This window comes from Hypanus sabinus, chromosome 12, assembly GCF_030144855.1.
Source record: "Hypanus sabinus isolate sHypSab1 chromosome 12, sHypSab1.hap1, whole genome shotgun sequence".
NCBI lineage: Eukaryota > Metazoa > Chordata > Chondrichthyes > Myliobatiformes > Dasyatidae > Hypanus > Hypanus sabinus.
In genome coordinates, this window is record NC_082717.1 from 104,961,433 (window position 1) to 104,979,677 (window position 18,245).

General features: G+C 43.5%; 1 protein-coding gene across 7 annotated transcripts in view; it reads right to left on the reverse strand.

The window, feature by feature from the left end:
* senp6a (SUMO specific peptidase 6a) overlaps positions 1-18,245 on the reverse strand; it is a 155,995-nt gene that overhangs the window by 109,322 nt on the left and 28,428 nt on the right. For all 7 annotated transcript variants that reach the window (XM_059986613.1, XM_059986619.1, XM_059986614.1 and 4 more), the window contains one exon: positions 5,550-5,604. In XM_059986613.1, coding sequence (XP_059842596.1) covers positions 5,550-5,604 — 55 coding nt within the window. The remainder of the gene's footprint in view (positions 1-5,549; positions 5,605-18,245) is intronic.

Below are 18,245 nucleotides of genomic sequence, written 5' to 3' on the forward strand. Positions count from 1 at the left end.
ATAATTTTATGTTTTCCAAATGACTACCTTTGAAAGTTCTAAATGAGAAAAAGGAGAAAGGATTTCTACAATGAATTTCTCAGATTAGTTGTGTAAAAAGGCTAGTCTTTTGGATTGGTAATACACTGATTTCAATTCCCATACACAAATCTCACCTCTTTTCCCAGAACTGCAATAGCCTTCCATTTGGCCTGATTTGCATTCCATCAGCTCACCATCTTCAAACCAGCTTATTTACAAACTGGAACAACAGAACTGAGAACTTTTTTTATGTCAGTGGTAGGAAAGTTACTGGAAGGGATTCTGAGGGGCAGGATTTATTTACATTTGTAGAGGATTGATTAGCAATGATCAACATTGCTTCTTTTGTGGGAGATCATGTCTCACAAATATAACTCAGTTTTGTTTTTGAAGAGCTGATTGAAAGCACTGATGATGATGAACGGTGGTGGACATTGTCTACAAGGACATTTAGCAAGAGTTTTGTCAGCGTCCTGCACAGTAGGCTGGTCCAAGGATTAGAATGCATAGGATCCAAGGTGAGATTAAAAAAATGGATACAAAATTTGCTTGGCTATAGGAGGCAGAGGTTGGAAATGAAGGGTTGTGACCAGTGGTGTGCAATAGAGATCAGTGCTCAGTCCTCACTGGATGAAAATATGGGTAGCACAATTGGCAAGTTTGGAGTTTGTTGGTAAGGTAGACAGTGAAGACACTTGCCTAAGGTTACAACAGGATCCAGATCAATTGGAAATGTGGGCAATGGAAGAGCTGATGGAATTTTACTCAAACAAGTGTGAAGCGTAATGCATTTTGGGAAATTCATCAAGGTCAGAACATACACAGTGAATGGCAGTGAATGCAGAGTGTTGTAGAACAGCGATAACTGGAGGGTCAGGTCAAGTTCCCTGAAAGTGGCAATACAGACTAGACAAAGTATGAAGGTGGCATATAGGTATGCTTGCCTTCATTAGCTAGCGTTGAGATGTTGGGTCACTGTTGTATACGTAAACCAGTGATTAGGCCACACTTGGAAATACTCAGTGCAGTTCTGATTCCTATAACATAGGAATTATGTGACTAAGCTAGAGAGGATGCCAAAAAAAAGATACACAGGAATGATGCTTGGGCTGGAGGGTGAGTTACAAGGAGAGATTGGAGAGGCTGTGACTATTTTCAAAGTTCAAGGCAAATTTATTATCAAAGTACATATATGTCACCATATATTACCCTGAGATTTAATTTTCTTGTGGGCATTCACAATAAATACAAAGAAACACATTAGAATCAATGAAAACCTCCTGCAGTGAAAGAGGCTGGGTAATGACCTAATACAGGCTTATAAAATTATGAGGAGCATAAGCATAACCACAGTCTTTTTCCCCTAGTGTAGGGCAGTTCAAAACCAGAAGTTACAGGCATAAGTCACAGGTATTTAGCTTTTTGGACTGTTGGGATCTCTTCAGTACAGGCAACCAGACAGCGTCCAATATCCAAGTGGTGAAATTTGCTTTTGCCACCAGGGAGGGTTTGAACAAGATTGACAGGGGTGGGACTTCAGAGAGCAAAGTCAGTGATAAAATAGGGGTAAGTACAGCAACCAGAGTAACCAACCAGAGACCATGGGACAACACCAACTAGGAATCCACAGAGATGCAAATATTCAAATGGAAATGCAAGCAGATTGGCCACACTTTGAAGAAGCATAGAAACATAGAAAACTTATAGCATAATACAGGCCAAACATGTGCCTACCTTAGAACTCTCTAGGCTTACCCATAGCCCTCTATTTTTCAAAGTTCCATGTACCTATCCAGGAGTCTCTTAAAAGAACCCTATCGTTTCCACCTCCACCACCACCGCCAGCCCATTCCATGCATTCACCACTCTCTGTTTAAAAAACTTACCCCTGACATCTCTGTACCAACCTTCAAGCACCTTAAAACAATGCCCTCTTGTGCCATCCATTTCAGCCCTGGGAAAACACCTTTGACTGTCCACACAATCAATGCCTCTCATTATCTTGTACACCTCTATCAGATCACCTTTCATCCTCCATTGGTCCAAGGAGAAAAGGCTGAGTTCACTCAACCTATTCTCATAAGGCATGCTCCCCAATCTGGGCAACAGCCTTGTAAATCTCCTCTGCATCCTTTCTATGGTTTCCACGTCCTTCCTGTAGTGAAGCGACCAGAACTGAGCACAGTACTCCAAGTGGGTTCTGACCAGGTTCCTATACAGCTGCAACGTTACCTCTTGGCTCTTAAACTCAATCCCACAATTGATGACGGCCAATGTACCGTATGCCTTCTTAACCACAGGGTCAACCTGTGTAGCTGCTTTGAGTGTTATATGGACCCGGACCTCAAGATCTTTCTGGTCCTCCACACTGACAAAGGTCTTACCATTAATGCTATCATCTGCCATCATATTTGACCTACCAAAATGAATCATTTCACACTTATCTGGGTTGAATTCCATCTGCCACTTCTCAGCCCAGTTTTGCATCCTATCGCTGTCCCACTGTAACCTCTGACAGCCCTCCACACTATCCACAATATTCCCAACCTTTGTGTCATCAGCAAATTTACTAACCCATCCCTCCACTTCCTCATCCATGTTATTTGTAAAAATCATGAAGAGTAGGGGTCCCAGAACAGATCCCTGAGGCACACCACTGGTCACCGACCTCCATGCAGAATATGACTTGTCTTCAACCACTTTTTGCCTTCTATGGGAGGTTTCTAGATCCACAAAGCAATTTCACCTTGGATCAGATGCCTCCTTACGTTCTCAATAAGCCTTGCATGGGGTACCTTATCAAATGCCTTGCTGAAATCCATATACACTACATCTACGGCAGCTCTACCTTCATCAATGTGTTTAGTCACATCCTCAAAAAATTCAATCAGGCTAGTAAGGCATGACCTGCCTTTGACAAAGCCATGCTGACTATTCCTAATCATGTTATGCCTCTCTAAATGTTCATAAATCCTGCCTCTCAGTATCTTCTCCATCAACTTACCAGCCACTGAAGTAAGACTCACTGGTCTATAATATCCTGGGCTATCTCTACTCCCTTCCTTGAATAAGGGAACAATATCCGCAACCCTCCAATCCTCTGGATTATTGCCAGAGGCTCAGCAATCTCCTCCCTCGCTTCCCACAGTAGCCTGGGGTACATCCCATCAGGTCCCGGTAACTTAACCAACTTGATGCTTTCCAAAAACTCCAGCACATCCTCTTCCTTAATATCAATGACATCACCAGACAGGCATTAAAATGAAATCCCTAAGTAAAAAAGGAAAAGGAAAAGGACATCCAAAGAAGAAGAGACATCGAAGCTGAAATTAGACAATGGGGACATTCCCAGTCCACCCTCCAGGACTGGCTCAGAACAGAGGATGATGGCAATGGGAGCTCATACATGACCTATGCTCCACTGGGAGCTAAGGGTCCAAGAAGAAGAAGAAGATGTGGAATTATAGAGTCTAATTAAACACAAAATGACCTTTCTCCCCCCCATGGCAAAGAGGGTTACACATTACAAAAATTCAGGGTACACTGATTATAAACAACCATGTTCCAGGGTATAGACCAGGGGTGGGCAAACTTTTTGACCTGTGGGCCACAAAGGGTTCTAAAATTTGACAGGGGGGCCAGACCAGGAGCAGATGGACGGAGTGTTTTGGTAATACACCTCATAAGAGAAAATAAAATATCATGGGATATGTAGAAAACATGTGCTTTAATTTCAATTGAAAAAGAACAAATGCATTACAACAAAATATCTGTCTTTGAAGTCCCATGGTATTTAGCTATTTATTGAAATGACTTTTAAAACACTGAAAATTAAATGAATAAAATACAGCTTTTTTTAATAGTAACAGCTATTATTTTAAAGCACTGAAAATTCTGTTATCCTTCAAGATATTATCATCACTCTCCTCCTGACTGTCTTTATTTCAAAAACAGTAGGAGATGCAGGTCTACTTGTCCTGCTCCTTCTTATTCAATTGTCCCCTGTGCCAAAACTCAACAACGACCAGCACAAGGACAGAACAGTGACAGCACGCCAGTATGCGGAGCGCATTATTTGATCTGGAGCGCATTTTTTATTTTGAGAACATATGTGCACCTGTGCACTACTCATGTCCATCACTTAACAGAAATGACATGTAACATGTAAGGCTTATTGAAAAAAATATTTTCAAATGCATTTTTTACATAACACAACGAAGAAACTTATTTTTAATTTCAGTGGGAACAGTGTTGTTGGTCTCCCTTTTTAGCCAGCGCATCAAAGTCTGGATTTAGTTTTGTTGTGGCGATTCTCCGGATGGATCTGAGGTATTGGTCAGTTAACTTGGATCTGTGGCTGGCTTTGTTGATGTTCATGACGCTGAACGCCTGTTCAAATAGGTCGAGCCGAACAAAGAGTAAAGCGCAAATGTGGAGTAATACGCTGCACCTCAACAAAGGTCAATGTATATAGAGTGCGTCATCTATTGGGAAAACGCCAGAATTGTGGGGAAAAAACGTTAACAAGGTTTATTAATATAATTTCATCAAGTTCTGCGGGCTGGATTAAAAAGCTTAACGGGCCGCATATGGCCCCCGGGCCATAGTTTGCCCATGCCTGGTATAGACTGTTGAGGATATAGCCAAGCTAACACTACCGAAGGTTAATGGGTGGTCTGTTTTTTACCTGCAGTCATTGTCTGGTTCCTCTGTGACAATAATGTTACTTGCAATGTATCAACTGAGGGTTCAATATTGTGCAGACTTTAGCATCTACTGCTATACAACAGGAGGGACACCATGGAAGTGAACAATCTGCAAATGTCAGATTCTGATGCTCTTTTCTAACACTTTGGAAAGAAGTGTTTAGATGAAGTTCACAAAGGTGGTTTGGCTAAGGGGAATGGCCAGGGAACTGATCTTTGAGATAATTCTACTTCAGTAAATGTGCTACTTTTTGCATTATTTCATCTGAACTACCATAGTAGACAAATTCCTACTACGTGAAACTGCTCATGAATAACAGTATTATGCAGCAAAAAAATCAAATTCCCCCAGCATGGATTACTTATTCTTTGAAGCAATACAGATTATGATCTACAAAGACCACAGGGCACAAGAAGAATGAACACCAAAGTGTAATCATGACTTCAACTCACAAATTACATCAAAAATCTGTACTATAGTGCACAAGCCTTGAAAAAAGCAAGTCTTCAAAAAGAAAAACCACTGAGACTAACTAATCAGTTATTCTGTCAAATTGGCCGCAAAGTTTACTCTTAAGGGAAACTTTCAAAGTAATTAATTTGTTGCAAATAATTTCTAATTAATGTGAGGATATGTGAAATGGTACTTCAATACACGTTAGTTCTCTGATAAAGTGAAAGTAGAAAATACCTAATGAAACATTGAGTTTTCGAATTAAACTTTTTTACATGTTCAAACACTTCAGTCCTTTACAGGACATACGTCCATACAATGGCCAAAGTTACAAATATTTTCAACAACTTTGAAAATCAGTTCCTTACCTTTGGTTCTTTAGCTTCCATCGTTTCTCTATCAGCACTCAGCAAATGGGATACACTGCAAAATGAAAAATACATGCCAGTGGAAACTTAAAAATCAGGCAGCTAAAAAGGAAAATAATCAAAAAGTCCAAATGACAAAATTAACCCCTTATCTATTATTGAAGGAAGAGACTTCGAATGCATCCACTGAAGACAACCAAGGAAAGTATAACAAGACAGCTATCATCTTGTCCTCTCCATACAGCTAAGGTAAAAATTGCAACATTTGTCTCCAAAATCACCCCTTTTTTGTAAGTATAACTTGCTTCCACTCTGGCTGAGTTCAAAGGCGCCTAAAGATTCCAATATGACTACATATCTGCATAAAAAGAGTACATTTGGAGTTGCAGCCTTTTAGATTAAGGCAGCACATTCAGGTCACCTAAGCTGGTTCATCATTTAATTCTTCATCTTAGAGCAGGGGTCAACGATTTCCCATAGAAAAGAAAACACTGGGAGCCACAAAACCCGTTTGACATTTAAAATGAAATAACACTGCATACAACCGTTTTTTTTTTGCCTTTATGCTATGTATAAACAAACTATAATGTGTTGCATTTATGAAATTGATGAACTCCTGCAGAGAAAACGAAATTACATTTCTGCATGCAACAAAAACATTTTGAACTCCGAAAAAAAGACGTTGGGTTGAAGGTTACTCCATAGTTAGCCTACCTTGGATCGAAGAATTAAAAGAAAGCGCGCACTGGCGGGTGTCAGGCATTGGCAGTGGTGATGTATATTAATAGTGATAAAAAACACGTTGTAGCGGTGTGCTACACGCAGCGCTAAAATAAAGACACTGCAGTCAAAGGTAACTTTATTCGAACTAAACTGCCTTGATTTAAAGCCTCCCTCAACCCGTCCCCGTGGGTGCGGATGCTCCAAAAGACATGTACTCACAAACCCCCGTAGGCTATCTCCCTTTGCCGGAACGCTGGCTAATTGTGAGCTGGTTCGGATGTGCCAGGAAATGGGGTCTCCACAACGTTTTTAGATTGTACAAGATCACCATAATCTTTAAATTTCGAATTACATTTCAAAAATAAACAAACCACGGGGAGCCGCAGCACAGAGATGAAAGAGGCGCACACGGCTCCGGAGCCGCAGGTTGCCGACCCCTGTCTTAGAGTATTAACTTCATCCCAGTATAGCTTTCCCATTTTGTTATGACTCTAAAAGTTCAAATTTAACCGGGGAGGTGGGGGGGGGGGGGCTTTGCTAACTGTGGAAGGAAATTATTGTTCAACAGCCAATTTTCAATTCTATTAAAATAAATTATTATAATATTATGAGAAACCTTTAGTTTTAAAAAACAGATGATAATCACAGGAAATATCAATCTGCTGGTCCAGCAGGATCCAAGACAAGCTGGTTAAATTGAACCTGAAGTTGGCTTGGCAATAGGAGGCATAGGGTGGTGGTGAAAGGATGCCTTTCTGATCTGAAGTCTGTGACTGGTGGTGTACTTCAGCATCCTTGTTAATTGGAACATATTAATGATATAGTATATTAATATTAATGAATGCAAAGTGTGTGATTCAAAAGTCTGCAAATGACACAAAAAAATGGTGTTATAGATAGTGAAGAAGGTTGCCTAAGGATACGGTGGCCTGTACAAGAGGTTACAATGATCCAAAAACAGGAAACTCCCTGCAACACACACGTTGGTTGTCTGTCTGTCTTTATTCGTATGTAGTTTTTCATTGATTCTATTGCATTTCTGGTCTACTATGAATGCCTGCAAGAAAATGAATCTCAAGGTGACATATTCAATACATACTTATATAATAAATTTACTTTGAACACATTCATCTTTTCTGTTCTTCTATTCTTGCCCTGACTAGCACATAGCACCAGGAGTAACTTGGAGATTACTACCTTCAATGTGCTACTTTTTGGCCTCTTTCCCATCTCCCTAAACTCACTGTGCAGGACCTCATTCCACTTTCTACTTGGGTCATTGGTGTCAATGTGCGACATGACCTCTAGCTGCTCATCATCACTCTTAAGAATGTTCTGTAGCTGCTCTGAGATACCCTCAACACTCGCACCTGGGAGACAACACACCATTCTGGCATATCTTCTGTGATCCCAGAATCACCTATCTGTCTCCCTAGCTCTCAGCTCTCCCATCTGTATTGCTCTAGCCTTCCAACTACGTAAGAAAATCGGCAGGCAGGTTGTTCCAAGCATCTTGGAGAACCTGACAAAGTTCTTCAGCAGATTTTGGCTCTCTCACTTGCTTCTGTCTCTCCAGGCAACTCAAGAAACCCTGCATCATGTTGAGGTCAGAGTTCTGTGGAAGCCATACCATCAGTTGCAGAACTCCCTGGTCTTTTTTTTTTGCTGAAGATGGTTCTTTATGACCTTTACCATGCATTGGGGTCATTGTCTTGCTGCAAAATAGTGTTGGGTGGTTGGAATGCATCACCTGGAGTGGTAATAAGAGGCAAATACAATATTGATAGACAGACATACTTTATTGATCCCGAGGGAAATTGAGGCTCATTACAGTCGCACCAACCACGAATAGTGTAGAAATGATGAAATGTCCTTTCATCTTAGCTTTGAATGGCCAATTTCTTACTTAGAAACTGTGGCCTCTGGAACCAAGAAACCTAGTCATAGAAAACATTATCCCCACATCCATTCTGCCAAGCCCAGAAGAATTTTAAACATTTCGCCAGGATCATCTCTCATCCTTTTGAATTCCTAACCATGTTTAATCTTCTCCGTCCCACACAATGGCAGGGCAGGTGTACAAAGGATGGATTCCACCAGATTAGAGTCACAGCATTTAGAATCTGAAGGAGTGGAAAAGGATTGGTGTCTACTAATGTAGACAATAAAGGAAACTTAGGTGCAATAGAAATTTTGGGCATACAGAAACTGAACAAGGAGGAGGAAGAATAAACAAGCCAGTTAGCTTAACTGCAGTGATGAAAATAATTAGAATCCCTTCTCATGGACAGTAAACCTTCATTTTGAAGGACATGGATTAACAACAGAAAATCTGTGTTGATTTATTATAAGATGAAGGTAAAGACTAATTTGACTTATTTTTCATATAGATAATAAGAGAATCAATTACATCTTCCACATGGATTTTAGCAAAGCTTTCAACAAGTGAAAACACAGGAAATACATTGAGGAAGTCAAAACTGGCTCAGTGAAAGGATAAATTGAGAGATTAAAAACAAATTGCTAGAAACCTCAACAGGACAGGTTTTATAGATGCCTCTTGTCTGCTATGTTTTTCCAATCATATTCTGTTTTTTTTTTATTTCAGATTTCTAGTATATCCAATTTTTCTTGATTTTCATTTAATAATTGATGGATTTTTTTGGGACTGGAGCTAGTTACCAAAGAGTTCAGCTTTGAGTCCCAAACTTCCCCATAAATCTATTACTGATTTAGACCTAGCCTTATGATTGACAGGGAAAAGAGAAGCTTTTGACTGCAAAATGGGCCTTCCAGATGAAATTTAACCCAAAGAGATGTGAAGTAATGTATACAAAGACTTGCAAAAAGTCAAGGACAGCTTCTCTCCTGTGTTTTAACTTGCAGATGGGGGAGGCTGAAACAAAAGGGAATGTCTACAATAAGGGTTCAAATACAAAAATAGAAATGGGAGTAAAATGGGTAATAAAGGAAATTGGAAATGACAAGAACAAAGCATTACAAAGCAATCAATAGCGAGAGACACACAAGATCTTGGTGAATTAAATTAAAAGCAATAAAAAGAACTGCAGGACTTGAATTTTAATGTCGGCAAATCTGTGATCATCCAATTTGAAAGCACAAGGGCAATTTGAGGATTGAAATTATAGAAACTCATGGACAGAGCAAATTGGTTAGGGATGATGGTCACAGCTTTCCAGATCACAGAAGCTCTAAGGGTAGAAAGAATAACCACTATTTATAGAATCTAGACCAAAGAAACATTGTCAAAGGACAGAGTCAGCTCTTTCAAGAGTTAAGTCAATAAACACAACAAAAAGCAGAAAATAGAAAGGTTTGGAATACCCCTGCTACAGCAAATGAAGCCACATTAATTGTTTATCTGAGAAAGAAAAATGAAATTATGGATCATAACTCATAATCACTCAGAAGCCTTAATAATGCATCCCATTCCTCTAAAAGTTGTTGCTTTTCCCAAACTCTATGTTGATTAACAGTCACCTATTTAGTCCACACAAATAGTGTGAAGTCCACTTCTAGATCTGGTGAACAGCACAAAAGCCATGCTACCCTTAGTACAACGAACTGTTCCCACTTTGAAGGATTCTTCATCTCATATTCCTGACATTTATCACTTATTTATTTATTATTTTGTTTATTCTTTTTTCTTTTTGTATTTGCATAGTTTGTTGCCTTTTGCATATTGGCTGATTCTCTTGTGTATGGTTTTTAATTGATTCTATTGTGTCTCCCTGTATTTACTATGAATAGCCACAAGGAAACAAATCTTAGTAGTATATGGAGACATATATACTTTGATAATAAATTTACTTATAACTTTACTTCATTTTCCCGTATGTTTGACAATTTTTATCTTTAAAGTTTCCAGCAAATCCCTTGCCACAGATGTTGAGCCAATGGCTCTACAATTATCCAGATTAACAGTGGTTATGCCGTCCATTCTTAAAATCAATGTAACATTTGTCTCTTGGCACACATTCACTCAATTAAACCCTAAAATATAATGATTAGGGATATGAACATGATTCCCCAGCTCCCTTATATATTTTGGATACATCCAGCTAGGCCTAACAATCTACGTTCCAAATTATTCTATCTATGCTCACTGTTTATACAAGATATCTAGAACGTAGAACATTCCAGCATAGTACAAGCCCTTTAGCCCACAATGTCGTGTCGACCTTTTAAACCTATGTGCAGATCTAACCCCTTCCTCCCGCATCGCCCTTCATTTTTCTATTATCCAAGTGTCTGCTTTAGAGCTTCTTAAATATTCCTAATCTATCTACCTCATCGTTTCCCAGTCCTGATGAAGTGTCCCGTACATACAATGTTAACCGAGTCTCCTTCACAGATGCTGCCTGACCTGCTGAGTGCTTCTTGCATTTTCTGTACTTTGTCTGTGAACTGAACTGATCCTCTTGTCCTGGCTCCACAACCTTACTCAATAAAGTTCTCTTTCTCTCAGTCTCAACCGCATTCTCCAGTAAATGGTTTCTTCAGCACTGTGGATAAATGATTTCTAATATCATTCCACAGCCCCACTCCAAATTCAAAGTCCTTTCCTCCTACTCAAAACCACTGCATCCAAAGGAAACTTATTCTGTCTACTCCAGCAACTTGTTTGGCATCTTTAGCACTTCAATAACCTCAAATCTGATCAATAACTCCACCATGTTCAAAGTAGTACCAAAAAAATGATGCAATCTGCCTTCATAATTTCACCAATTTTGCTCAACTCTCATCTGGTAAATCTTTGCTTTATGCCTCTACATCATGTATTCATCACATAGCAAAAAGATCTTTGGGCAGTCACACATCAAACCATCCCACTGAGTACGAACCCATTACCTTACCTGCCAGACCCACCTTAAATAACACATTATTCTAGCTTGACCACCATCAGCAGTCCCATGTTGTTAAAGACTATTATGTAAAACTTAGTCTTTTATTCCCCCCATCACCCATACATTTCTGGCTTTAGGGTGTCACTGGTAATGCCAGCACTAACTGCCTAAACCTATTTGCTTTTGAACAGCTATAATCGTTTGATGAAGGTATACCTACAAGCTGTTTGATAGGAAGTTCCAGGATTTAGAACCAGTGAAAATGAAGAAACTGCAATATACTTCCAAATCAGAACAGTTTTCAACTCTGAGGGGAACCTACAGCAAGTACTTGCTGCCCTGTCTTTTTTGGTGTCAGAGTACACAGAGGACAAAGCTATCAGTGTGCCTGGGTGAAAAACTGGATGTTGAAGTAAATCATTGTAGAGTCATAGAAAAGTACAGCACACAAACAGACCCTTCCATCCATCTACTCTGCGCCAAACCATTTGAACAGCCTACTCCCATCGACCTGCACAGCGATCATAGCCCTCCAAACCTCTACCTATCCAAGCAGAAGCTTCAACAGCTATCAAACAGCTTGTAGGTATACCTTCATCAAACGATTATAGCTGTTCACCTGCAGCACTTGCACTGGCAGCTCATTACACACTCTCACCATCCTCTGAGTGAAGCTTCCCCTCATGTTCCCCTTAAACTTTTAACCTTTCACCCTTAACCCATGAATTCTAGTTGTAATCCCACCCATTCTCAGTGGAAAAAGTTTGCTCACATCTACTCTATCTCTACCCCTCATCATTTTGTATACCTCTATCAAACTCCCCTCAAACTTCTATGTTCCAAGGAATAAAGTCACGTGAGCTCAATTCTACTTCTGGTCTAGATGGTGCCCGGGTACAACATTCTCTCAGTCGACATCTTCTAGATAGATCATGAAACACATATTTCACTTATTTTATGTCTTTTACATTTGTTTTTAAATCTTGAAAGTGATTCTGGAACCGTTGGAGCCTTTGGTTTGCTTCAGTTTGGAGATCGTTTGGGTGCATCAGTGCTCTGCAGTCTTCAGTGGACTAGGGATGGAACAGTAGGCATTCCTAATCATAGTATAACAGTGGTAGTGTGTGTTGGGACCCCAAGTGATGTGCTGATGATAATTGGGCAGAGATTTCTTCAAGCAAACCTGATTGAAGCCCCAGCAATGATTTGAAAGGCATCGGGATAGGCTGCTTTTTGTTTGCTAACTGCGGCACTCAATACATTGAGTGCTGGCTTAACATCTGCCTTTAGTAGTGTGTAGACTGCAGTCAGGATCGTGGAAGAGAATTACAAAGTACAAAGTAGAACTGACAGCACTTAATCATGGCCTGGTATGAAAACACCAATGCTCTTGAACAGAAAAGCTTACAAAAGGTAGTGACTGCAGCCTAATCCATCATGAATAAAGCCTTCCCTATCACTGAACACATCTACAAGGACAGCTGTGGCAAGAAAACAACATCCATTATCACGGACCCCCACCATGCTCTCGTCTTGCATCAGGAAGGTGGTATAGGAACCTAGCAGCCACACCCCCCCCCGGTTCAGGAAGTTGTTATCCCTCAATAATCAGGCTCCTGATTAAGAGTGGATAACTTCACTCACCCCAACACTAAACTGATTGCACAACCTAAAGGCTCACCTTCAAGGACTCTACAACTCGTGTCCACAATACTTATCACTATTTTGTGATATTTTAAAAAAAATTTGTATTTGCACAATTTGTTGTCTTTTGCATATCTCAGTAAATGGTGATATATAGGTACTTTGATAATAAGTTTACTTTGCACATCTCCTTCTCACTGACAATTAACAGGTGCAACCCAAGATGCATACTTAACCCACTGCTCTATTCTCTATGGTTAAGCACAGCTCTAATGCCATCAATACATTTGCTGTTGATACCACTATTGTTGCCAGAATCTCAGATGGTGACAAGGTGTTTAGGAATGAGACATATTGGTTGATTGAGTGGTGTCACGACAACAAACTTGAACTCAATGTCATCAAGAGCAAGGAATTCAATAGGGACTTCAATAAATTAAGAGAACATAAACCAGTCCTCATTGAGGGATCAGCAGTACAAAGAAAGAGCAGCTGTCCTTGAGTTCCTGCACGTGAACATCACAGAGGACCCATCTCAGAACCAACATAGTGATGCAATCACAAAGGCATGCCAGCAGCAATATTTCATTAGGAGCTTGAGGAGACAGTATGTCAAACACACTAGGAAATGTCAACAGCTGTACCATGGAAAGCATTCTAACTGGTTGCATCATGCCTGGTATGGACATTCCAATGAACAGAATTGAAAGAGTCTACAGAGCAACACAGACAAGAGCCACCTCCATCACAGGTACAGGACTCCCCACCATTTAAGACATCTTCAAAAAGCGGTGCCCGAAAAGGCAGCATTCAGCATTAAGGACGCTTACCACCCAGGGCTTGCTCTCTTCTCATTACCATCAGGAAGGAGGTACAGGAGCCTGAAGACCCTGAGTCATCACTTTAGGTACAGCTTCTTCCCCTTTGCCATCAGTTTCTGAATGGTCCAGGAACACTACATCACTATTCCTGTTGTGTACTTTGTAGCGGTGTGCTACACGCAGCGCTAAAATTACGACACGGAGTCGGTAACTGCAGTCGAAGGAAAAACTTTATTCGAAATCCTCAGCCTCACTTTTAAGCCTCCCTCAACCTGCCCCCCGTGGCGCAGAGGCTCCAAAGCTCTGTGCTCGCAAACCCCCGTAGGCTATCTAATTGTGAGCCGGTTCGGATGTGCCAGGAAATGGGTCACCACAACTTTTTATTTTTTAAATTGCAATATAGTAGTTTGTCTATGTCTTCCACCGTACTACCATTACAAAACAACAAATTTCACATCAGTAATAATAAACTTGATTCTGATTTGGATGTTAACTCAAATCTTGGTTGTGCTCAGTAGTGCAACACACACAAAATGCTGGAAAAACTAGGCAAGACGGGGAAATGAACAGTCAACATTTTGGGTCGAGAACCTAATCAAGACTATAAAGGAAGGCATTCTACAAAAAAAAAGATACTGTGGTGACCCACTTTCTGCGCAGGCAAACCGGCTCACAAATAGCAAGCGCGCAGGGAGACTTTGGTAATACACCTCTGACGTCATTTCCGCCCGGAGAGGGCGGGCGCCAGGGATTAAATGCCAGCGCCTCATATTTAGAATAAAATAGTCTCGAAACGACTTACCGACTGCGTGTTATTTCAGTGCTGTGTGTAGCACATCGCTACATTGGTGACCCTGACGGTCCAAACGGGATTTGGACCAAAGATGACCGACTCTTCATCTGTTCATGCAGTTTCGTTAAAACCGCCGACTTTCTGGACGCTGCGACCACACGTGTGGTTTAGCCAAGCAGAAGCCCAGTTCCAGATTCGGCAGATATCCTCTGATTCCACGCGTTACTACCACATGGTGAGCGCCCTTGACCAGGAAACGGCCACCCAGGTTGTGGATTTCATACAGTCGCCCCCGGAAGAAGGCAAATATGAAGCATTCAAAGCACTGCTCATTGGGACCTTTGGCCTCTCACGGCGTGAGCGGGGTGCCCGCCTGCTTCACCTGGATGGTTTGGGAGACAGACTGCCGTCAGCATTGATGAACGAGATGCTGTCCCTGGCTGACAGACACAAGCCCTGCCTCATGTTCGAGCAAGCGTTCCTAGAGCGACTGCCCGAGGACATACATCTGCTGCTGGCCGACGCAGATTTCAGCGACCCCCGGAAGGTGGCGGCCCGGGCAGACGTGCTGTGGAAAGCCAAGAGGGAGAGCGTGGTGTCCGTCGGTCAGATTACCAGGCCACGTGCCCAAAAGCAGACCAGACCAGGCCCGGCAGAGGGGCACACACAACACAGAGGCAGGAGTGAGGAGGACAGTGAACAGTGGTGTTCCTACCACCAGCGGTGGGGCACAAAAGCCCGCCGTTGTCACCCGCCCTGCAAAGGCCAGAGCCAGGGTCAGCTGCCACTAATGACTATGGCGGCTGGCCACCAGGACAGCCTCTTGTATGTCTGGGACAAACAGTCGGGACGCCACTTCTTGGTCGACACCGCAGCGGAGATCAGCATCTTGCCCCCGACAGGGTACGACACCCGTAACGGGAAACCAGGACCCACCCTGAGGGCCGCAAACAGCAGCACGATACAGACCTACAGCACAGTGCAGCTGCAGTTCGGTGCCAGCCGGTTCACGTGGGACTTCACACTGGCCATGGTGGCCCAACCACTCCTGGGGGCAGACTTCTTGCGAGCTCACAGCCTGCTGGTCGACTTGCAAGGGAATAGATGGGTACGTGCCGAGACTTTCCAGACATTCTCCCTGGGTGAAGCCAAGTTGCCGGCCCCACACCTAGACTCCATCATGCTGTTGGACAATGAATTCACCAGAACTCTGGCGGACTTTCCATCGATTCTGGCACCGCGGTTCACGGCAGCCATGCCCAGACACGGGTACAGCACCACATTCTGACCCAGGGACCACCCCTCCGCGCCCATGCACGAAGGCTCCCCCTGGAAAAACTCCGCCTGGCGAAGGAGGAGTTCAAGAGGATGGAGGAATTGGGGATCGTACGGAGGTCCGACAGCCCATGGGCCTCCCCCCTGCACATGGTGCCCAAAGCAGCTGGGGGTTGGAGACCATGCGGCGACTACCGCAGACTGAACGACGCTACAACTCCAGACCGCTACCCCGTGCCGCACATACAGGACTTTGCAGCAAACCTACACGGGGCAAGAATCTTTTCCAAAGTAGACCTCGTCCAGGGATACCATCAAATCCCGGTGCACCCTGAAGACATCCCCAAAACAGCACTCATCACCCCGTTTGGCCTGTTCGAGTTCCTCCGAATGCCGTTCAGCCTGAAGAATGCCGCACAGACGTTCCAGCGGCTAATGGACGCTGTGGGATGCAACCTGGACTTTGCGTTCATCTATTTGGACGACATCCAGCAGTTGTCGTCAGGAGCATCTGTCCCACCTCCGCCAGCTCTACTCCCGCCTGAGTGACTTCGGCCTCACGATCAACCTGGCCAAATGCCCGTTCGGTCTCAATACCATCGACCTCCTGGGCGACAGGATTACCAAAGACGGGGCAACACCTCTGCCCGTCAAGGTAGACGCGATTCGCCACTTTGCCCAGCCCAACACAGTCAAAGGCCTGCAGGAGTTCGTTGGTTTGGTGAACTTCTACCACCGCTTCCTCCTCTCAGCAGCCCGTATCATGCGCCCTTTGTACACCCTGATGTCGGGTAAAGGCAAGGACATTACTTGGGACGAGGAGGCCGCGGCCGCTTTCGTTAAAGCCAAGGAAGCCTTGGCAGATGCCGCAATGCTGGTGCACCCCAGAACGGACGTTCCAACCGCCCTCACGGTGGACGCATCCGACACAGCAGTCGGTGGGGTGCTGGAGCAGCTCATCAAGGGGTGCTGGCAACCCCTGGCCTACCAGTGTCCTGAGGAGCACGGCACCTCCTAACTATGGTAGACCGGTTCACGAGGTGGCCAGAGGCAGTCCCGCTCACCGACACATCTGCCGATTCCTGCACCTGAGCACTGATCGCAACCTGGGTAGCATGCTTCGGGGTACCGGCCCACATTACCTCCGACAGAAGTGCCCAGTTCACCTCCAGCCTGTGGTCGGCTGTGGCCAGCCTGTTGGGAACACAGCTACACCACACAACTGCCTACCACCCACAGTTGAACAGACTAGTGGAACGCTTCCACCGTCACTTGAAGTTGGCTCTCATGGCCTGCCTGAGAGGACCTAACTGGGTGGATGAGCTTCCCGAGGTCCTGCTTGGAATTCGCACAGCACCCAAAGAGGATCTGCACGCTTCGTCGGCCGAGTTGGTGTACGGCGCGCCCCTGGCTGTCCCGGGAGAGTTCATACCAGCCCCAAGGGGGCAAGAGGAAGAACCCGAAGCTGTCCTGGACAGGCTACGCGATAGGCTCAGCAACCTGGCCCCTGTACCGACTTCACAGCACGGACAGACCCCGACCCATGTACCCAAAGACCTGTAGAACTGTAAGTTTGTGTTTGTACGAAGGGGCGCACACCAGGCACCACTACAGTGGCCGTGCGAGGGGCCATTCAAGGGGATCAACAACAACGGGTCGGTCCACTTACGTTCTGGACATTTGGGGGGAAAGAGGAGGTTTTCACAGTGGACCGACTCAAACCGGCCCATGTGGACTTGGCGCAGCCGATCGAGATTTCCAGCACCACAGCGCAGAGGCAGACCTCCCAAACAGAGGCTGATCCAGACTGTGGACATTGGGGGGGGGTTATGTGATGACCCACTTTCTGCGCAGGCAAACCGGCTCACAAATAGCCAGCGCGTGGCGGGAGACTTTGGTAATACACCTCTGACATCATTTCTGCCCAGAGAGGGCGGGCGCTAAGGATTAAATGCCAGCGCCACAAAGTTTGAATAAACTAGTCTCGAAACGACTTAGCGACTGCGTGTCGTTATTTCAGCGCTGTGTGTAGCACATCGCTACAATACACAGATGCACAAATAAAGGAACAGAAGCACAGCCCAAAAAGTCAAGTGTTTCATTTCTGTCCACTGAGGCTGCCTGACTATGAGTTCCTCCAGCTTTTTTGTGTGTTTCTCAAGATTTCCAGCATCTGCTGGATTTTGTGTCTCCATTGTGCCCAGTGTATTTATGTAGGTAACTGGGATGCACTGCAGGAAAAGACACTAAAATCACTAAGTCTAGTCCCAACAAATCATGAAATAAAGATGTCAAAGTAGAGTTCTTTTGAGATGTTATGACTGAGGATTTCTAAAGCTTTCAGAACAGGGAAAAATAAACCTAGAAATTTTATGATCCCATCAGATGACAAGATGAGATGTAAATGAAATAACGCTTTGAAATGTGGCATTTCACTTCTCTACATGATTTAGAATAAAAATGATGAACACTTGACAACACTTACACCAATTTAAAACAACAAATTTCTGCAGGCAACAAATCTATATTCAAATAACTTCTTACGAAGCCACTGATCTCCCCAAGTAAGAAG